At 58.5% G+C, this 7,300-nt stretch overlaps 1 protein-coding gene across 1 annotated transcript; it reads left to right on the top strand.

Moving 5' to 3' along the window:
* Positions 1–947: 947 nt before the first annotated feature.
* MIOX (myo-inositol oxygenase) lies at positions 948–3,683 on the top strand (the record flags this gene model as incomplete). Its single annotated transcript, XM_079775450.1, has 10 exons — positions 948–1,092; positions 1,511–1,591; positions 1,912–1,992; positions 2,107–2,269; positions 2,488–2,555; positions 2,675–2,784; positions 3,091–3,158; positions 3,242–3,291; positions 3,378–3,490; positions 3,575–3,683. Exons 1-10 carry the CDS (start codon positions 982–984, stop codon positions 3,681–3,683), a joined length of 954 nt encoding a protein of 317 aa, XP_079631576.1. The 5' UTR covers positions 948–981.
* Between the last annotated feature and the right edge of the window lie 3,617 nt (positions 3,684–7,300).

Raw genomic sequence — 7,300 nt, 5'->3', positions numbered from 1 at the left:
GTGGCAGCCTTCCTGTGGCCTTTCCCTGCCCGCCGTGGGCAGAGGTGGGCTTCCAGGCCGGGGCTGCCCCTGGGTCTGCGGTGGGAACACCCTGCCCGCTCCGCTCCTGGCTGTCCTGGCTGTATTCTGGTGGAGCCCAGGTCGTAACGGCTTCCTTCCCATTTTAAGTGTCAGATAGCCCTGGCTGGTGCGGCTCCGTGGTTGAGCGTCGACCTATGAACCAGGAGATCACAGTTGATTCCGGGTCAGGGCACATACCTGGGGTTGTGGGCTTGATCCCCAGTGTGGAGTGTGCAGGAGGCAGCCGATTGATGATTCTCTCTCATCATTGACGTTTCTCTCTCTCTCCCTCTCCCTTCCTCTCTGACATCAGTAAAAATAATAAATAAATAAATGTGTTAGTTTCTTTTTGTAAAAATTCTTTATTGTTTAGAGTAGTACATATGTCTCCTTTCCCCCCATTGACCTCTCCCCTTTTGTTTGTTTTTTTTTTTTAATATATATTTTATTGACTTCAGAGAGAAAGGGAGAGGGAGAAAGAAAAAGAAACATCAATAATGAAAGAATCATTGATTGGCTGCCTCCTGCACGCCCACACTGGGGATGGAGCCCACAACCCAGGCATGTGCCCTGACCGGGAATTGAACTGTGACCTCCTGGTTCATAGGTCAATGCTCAACCCCTGAGCCACGCTGGCCGGGAAGAGTAAGTGTTTCTGGAACAAGGCCCTGCCCAGAATCCCAGGTGCCTTGAGGGATGGGGGTGGCGAGGGTCCCACGGCCTGTGGGGAGGGCCCCGGGGGGTGTGGCCGGGTTTGGAGCCTGTGGGACACAGCGCAGGGACACCCTGAGCGGCCAGTTGTCCGGGAGGGAGTCCAGAGCTCAGGCAGGAGGGGCTGGGCCGCTCCTGTGCTGACCCATCAACTCGCTGAGCCAGGAGGAGGGTGGATGGTCACTCATTACCGAGGGCCCAGGCCAGGGGATGGGTGGTGTCCGGCACTTATGTAACCCGTGGGCATATATAAGGGCACATGGCCTGTGGGACGCTTGCCCGCCTGCAGCTCCGCTCCCTCTTAGGATGAAGGTGGCTGTGGTGAGTCCCCAGGCCCAGTGCCCACGGGCCCTGCTGACCACTCTCCGGTGTCCCCTCCCTGCTGGTGCCCGCCAGCCCGCTGCTCCCCTTCTGGTCCCGCTAGGCAAGGGTCAGCTGCCCAGCCCCAAGCTCCCGGCGTGCCCAGGTCCGGGAGGGAGGATCAGTGGGTCTGTGCTCCCGCACAGCGTCTCCCAGAAGCAGGCGCCCGGCTGACATCCACTCCGCAGACTCGGACCCACCACGGCCTCCGGCGGGTGCGAGGGCCGGAGATGGGTGCGCTGCAGGGCGCTGTGCTCTGGGGCGACCACCGGCCTCCGCGCCGACCCCCCGCTGAGCTAGTCTCGTGCCCTCGAGGGGGTCCCCACTGCCTCCTGGAGCTGCCATCGTGGTGAAATGGGTTCAATCCCCACCCATCCAGGGCCCAGACCCTTCCCTGGTCTACAGGCCTGAGGTGGACCCCGAGGCGGCCAAGGACAAAGGCAGCTTCCGGAACTACACCGTGAGGACCCCGCCCGCCTCACTCATGGGTCCTGGACCCCGCACCCCCCACTCCAGCTTTATCACCCCTGCGCCCCCTCCCTGCCCCCACACCCCTCTCCAGCCCCACTCTGGCCCCACCCCAGCCCATGTTTCAGGCCCTCTCTGCCCACTCCACCCACCCCGCCCTTCCCTGGGGAGGGCGACCCTTGGCACAGGGCCAGGGCCGGCCGTGGGGAAGGCCCTTTCCCACCTGTGAGACCAGCCTGGCTGAGGGGGCAGTGGGCCCGGGGAGTGAAGGGCAGGGGTTGGCAGCCGCCTGGCTGACCCTCTGGCTTGCAGTCCGGCCCGCTCCTGGACCGCGTCTTTGCCACCTACAAGCTCATGCACACGCACCAGACGGTGGACTTCGTCCGGAGGAAGGTACTGGCTGACCCCTCCGTGGCAGCTCCGAGGGTGGGATGCCCCCGCCCCCCGCCCGCCCCCATGCGTGGGCCGCCTGGCCCGTGGGCCTGCTGACTCGGTCCTTCGGGCCAGCACGCCCAGTTCAGCAGCTTCTCCTACAAGAGAATGACCGTCCTGGAGGCTGTGGACATGCTGGACGGGCTAGTGGACGAGTCCGACCCAGACGTGGACTTCCCCAACTCCTTCCATGCCTTCCAGACGGCCGAGGGCATCCGGCAGGCCCACCCCGACAAGGGTGCGCCCACCTGCCCCTCCCTGGCTGTGGTGGGGGAGGCACTACCCTGGGGCGGGGAGGGCAGACAGGGCAACCTTTCCCTGCAGGCCCTGCCCAAGCCTGTTCCTCCCCTGCCCTGTCCCCGGCACCCTCCCCCCGTCCTCCCCTGCCTTGTCCCCAGCACTCCCCCCGTCCTCCCCTGCCCTGACCCTGGCTCCCCCTGTTCCTCTTCCTCCCAGACTGGTTCCACCTCGTGGGGCTCCTGCACGACCTGGGGAAGGTGCTGGCTCTGGCGGGGGAGCCCCAGGTGAGGGCAGGGTTGGAGGGCGCGTGGGCAGGGCCGGAACAGCCTTAGCTCTGGGCTTGGGACACCCACTTGGCGGGCAAGCAAGTCGTGCCCACCCATGGCTGCCTGTCCCTCCCCAGTGGGCGGTCGTCGGTGACACCTTCCCCGTGGGCTGCCGTCCCCAGGCCTCTGTGGTTTTCCACGACTCCACCTTCCAGGACAACCCCGACCTCCAGGATCCTCGATACAGGTGCCCCCAACCCCTGCTGGTCCCCACGGGGCGCTTCTTCGTCTTCTTTTTTTAATATAATAGATTTGTATTGATTCCAGAGAGGAAGGGAGGGAGAGAGACAGAAACATTAATGGTGAGAGAGAATCATGGACCGGCTGCCTCCTGCACGCCCCACACTGGGGATCGAGCCCGCAACCCGGGCCTGTGCCCTTGGCCGCGAATCAAACCGTGACCTCCTGGTTCATAAGTTGTCGCTCAACCACGGAGCCACACAGGCTGGCCCAGGGCGCTTCTGAGCCCCTCACCCTCCCTCTCTCCCTGCAGCTCGGAGCTTGGCATGTACCAGCCGCACTGTGGGCTCGAGAACGTCCTCATGTCCTGGGGCCACGATGGTGAGGCTGGTGAGGGGCTGGCATTGCCAAGGAGGGGCTGTCCCTCTGGGTGCCTGCCTGGTGGTGACCCCTCTCTCCCACAGAGTACATGTACCAGATGATGAAGTTCAACAACTTCTCCCTGCCCCCCGAGGTAGGTGTGGGGAGGGGCCACCCGCCCGCCCGCTCGCCCGCCCGCCCAGCCTGGCGCTCGCTGGGATGGCCTCTTCCTGTCCACAGGCCTTCTACATGATCCGGTTCCACTCCTTCTACCCGTGGCACACGGGGGGCGACTACCAGCAGCTGTGCAGCGAGCAGGACCTGGCCATGCTGCCCTGGGTGCGGGAGTTCAAGTACAGCCACCCCCACGGAGACTGGGGGGGCAGAGGGGGGTGGGTATGGGCCTCCCCTGAGTCACCGTCCCTTCTTCGCTGCAGCAAGTTTGACCTCTACACCAAGTGTCCCGACCTGCCCGACGTGGACCAGCTGCGACCCTACTACCAGGGCCTCATTGACAAGTACTGTCCCGGGGTCCTGAGCTGGTGACCGGCCGCCCGCCCGCCCTGCTCAGGCCTGGCCAGGGCGGCACCGGTGTTGGGAATGGGGACAACCCACCTCAGCCTCCCTGGGGACCCGCCTGCCGTCCTTGCTCCCCACCCGTGGCCTCTGGTTCGGTGGCAATAAAGACCGAGAAGCAGCCCTAGCTGTCTGACTCAGTGAGTAGAGCGTCGGCCCGCAGACCGAAGGGTCCCGGGTTCGATCCTGGTCAAGGGCAGGTACCTCGGTTGCAGGCTTCTCCCTGACCCAGGCCCTGGTTGGGGCTCCTGCAGGAGGCAACCAATCGAGGTGTTTCTCTCACTTTCCCTCTCTCTTCCACTCTCTCTAAAAAAATCAATGGAGCCCTAGCTGGTTTGACTCAGTGGATAGAGCATCGGCCTATGGCCTGGAGGGTCCCAGGTTCCATTCCAGTCAAGGGCACATGCCTAGGTTGTAGGCTCGATCCCCAGTAGTGGGTGTGCAGGAGGCAAGCCGATCAATGATTCTCATCATTGATGTTTCTCTCCATCTCCCTTCCTCTCTGAAACCAATAAAAATATATTTAAAAAATAAAAATAAATAAATAAATAAATAAATGGAAAAATATCTTTGAGTGAAGATTAACAAAAAAAAAAAGAAAAGAAAAAAAAAAAAGAAAGAAAACTCAAAAAAAAAAAAAAAAGACCTAGAAGCAGCTGGAGTTGGACCTCACTGAGCCCTGTGTGCTGCATGCAGGGCAGTCTGCGTGCAGGGGGCGGGACCCGGCCTCGTGGACATGTGTCCTGTCACCCTCCCAGCTCCCCAGTGAGAACCTGGGGTCACCCTGGTCGTCACCCCTGCCCCCCTTTCTCAAAACAGTCACCAAGTCCTCTGGGCTCGGTTGCCTTATAAAAAGAAACACCTGCCCGGCTGGTGTGGCTCAGTGGTTGAGCATCAACCCATGAACCAGGAGGTCACGGTTCAATTCCCGGTCAGGACACATGCCCGGCCTATGGGCTTGATCCCCAGTGTGGGGCGTGCAGGAGGCAACTGATCCATGATTCTCTCTCATCATTGATGTTTCTATCTGTCCCTCTCCCTTCCTCACTGAAATCAATGAAAACATATTTAAAAAAACAGAAACACCTCATCGCCAAAGAACACACGACAGAAACACGTAACAAGTGCACAGGGTGCGAACATGACCCACGAATACACACACCAGCCCCCCTGTCGCGCCCCCCACCGCCCTCCTGTGCCCCAGGTGCAGCCCCCATCCTGCCCCGAGTGTGCCCTCCAGACCACAGCTTTGCTGGCTCCCCCGGCAGTTTATTTCTTTGAAGAAAGTGGCTCGTTTGTCTCAGGGAGTTTCCTTCTGTCCGGGTGTGCGGGCTGCAGCCCCCAGGTCTCTGTTAGTAATTCCTCACTCTTTCTGGTGATTGGTGAGTGAAGGCAGAGGCCTGGTCAGATTCAGGTGAGGCTTGTTGGGGGCAAGAGTGCCTTGGAGGTGGTGGAGTGCTCTTCACAGGCTGTGCTCAGTGTCATCTGAGAACATCCTTAACCCATCAGAGGTCCTGACAGCATCCCGCCCTCACTCCTCCATCCTCCTTGGACCCTGCGGTACCCAGAAGCCCCTACTGCTAGCTGGTTACTGTGTGTGTAGGAAAGGCAAGTACATGAGCATCTTTCTCTTAATTTGCCCGTTTGCAACATCTTTCAATGGTGATCAAGTCGTCCGTTTTTGTGTGAAGAACCAATAGATTTCACCATGTTTATGCTTCAGTTCATGGATTTAAAAAATATATGTCTTTTTATTGATTTCAGAGAGGAAGGGAGAGGGAGAAAGAGATAGAAACATCAATGACGAGAGAGAATCATGGATTGGCTGCCTTCTGCACGCCCCACACTGGGGATTGAGCCTACAACCCAGGCATGTGCCCTGACCTGGAATCGAATCGTGACCTCCTGGTTCATAGGTCGACACTCAATCACTGAGCCACGCCAGTTGGAGCAAGTCATGGAATTATTATTATTACTAGAGGCCCGGTGCACGAAATTCGTGCACGGAGGGGGGTTGTCCCTCAGCCCAGCCTGTACCCTCTTCAATCTGGGACCCCTCAAGGGATGTCCGACTGCCCATTTAGGCCCGATCCCAGGGATCGGGCCTAAACGGGCAGTCCGACATCCCTCTCACAATCCAGGACTGCTGGCTCCCAACTGCTTGCCTGCCTGCCTTCCTGATTGCCCCTAACCGCTTCTGCCTGCCAGCCTGATCACCCCCTAAACCACTCTGCTGCCAGCCTGTTTGCCCCCAACTTCCCTCCTCTGCTGGCCTGGTCACCCCTAACTGCCCTCTCCTGCAGGGTTGATCACCTCCAACTGCCCTCCCTTGCAGGCTTGGTCCCTCTCAACTGCCCTCCCTTGCAGGCCGGGTGCCTCCTGACTGCCCTCTCCTGCTGGCCATCTTGTGGTGGCTATCTTGTGTCCACATGGGGGCAGGATCTTTGACCACATGGGGGCAGCTATATTGTGTGTTGCAGTGATGATCAATCTGCATATTACTCTTTTTATTAGATAGGATAGAGGCCTGGTACAGGGGTGGGGGCCAGCTGGTTTGCCCTGAAGGGTGTCCCGGATCAGGTGGGGTTTCCCTTGGGGTGTGGGGCGGCCTGAGCGAGGGGCCTGTGGTGGTTTGCAGGCCAGCCACACCCTCTGGTGACCCAAGCGGAGGCCCTGGTATCTGGAATTTATTTTCCTTCTACAATTGAAACTTTGTAGCCTGGAGCGGAGCCAAGCCTGGGGCTCCTTCTGAGGCTGGTAGCCATTTGTGTTGGGGTTATAATTGAAACTTTGTTGCCTTAAGCGGGTGAGCCCGGCCAGGATGTGCGAAAAGTTTTGCTTCCCCTGTTGCCGGCGGCAACCCTGGCCTACTCTCTCAAGCTCCATTCTGCCGCCATTTGTTTGAATTTGTTTACCTTCTATAATTGAAACTTTGTAGCTTGAGTGGAGGCTTAGGTCTGGCTAGGGCAGGCAGAAAGGTTGGCTTCCTCTGTTACCTAGGAAACCTTGCTCTCTGTGGCTGTCGCCATCTTGGTTTGGGTTAATTTGCATACTCGCTCTGATTGGATGATGGGCGTGGGTTGTGGGCCTGGCTTGTGGGTGTGTCGGAGGTATGGTCAATTTGCATATTTGTCTATTATTAGAGAGGATTATTATTATTTTAAATATTTTTATTTCAGAGAGAGGAAGGGAGAGCGAGAGAGACAGAAACATCAATGATGAGAGAGAATCATTGATCAGCTGCCTCTTGCACACCCCACACTGGGATTGAGCCCGCAACCCAGCATGTGCCCTTGACTGGAACTGAACCCGGGATCCTTCAGTCCACAGCCTGACGCTCCATCCACTGAGCAACACCGGCCAGGGCTGGAATTATCATGCTTCCTAGTGCTCAGACAGCCCCATCCTCGCTGGTCCCATGACCCGACCGCAAGCAATGGCCTCAGGGGATGTCTAGTTGTCTGTCTGCTGCAACAAGACTTCCACATTGTGAACTTCCTGTGTCTGACATAACACGTTATCACAAACCTCTTGGCTTGAAGCAACACATTTATGCTCTCAAGTTCTGGGAGCCAGAACTCTGAGAT

This window comes from Cnephaeus nilssonii (genome assembly GCF_951640355.1).
Source record: "Cnephaeus nilssonii genome assembly, chromosome: 6".
In the NCBI taxonomy this organism is placed as follows: Eukaryota; Metazoa; Chordata; class Mammalia; order Chiroptera; family Vespertilionidae; genus Cnephaeus; species Cnephaeus nilssonii.
Note: the sequence above shows the minus strand (reverse complement) of the source record. Positions and strands in the feature narration are given on the sequence as shown.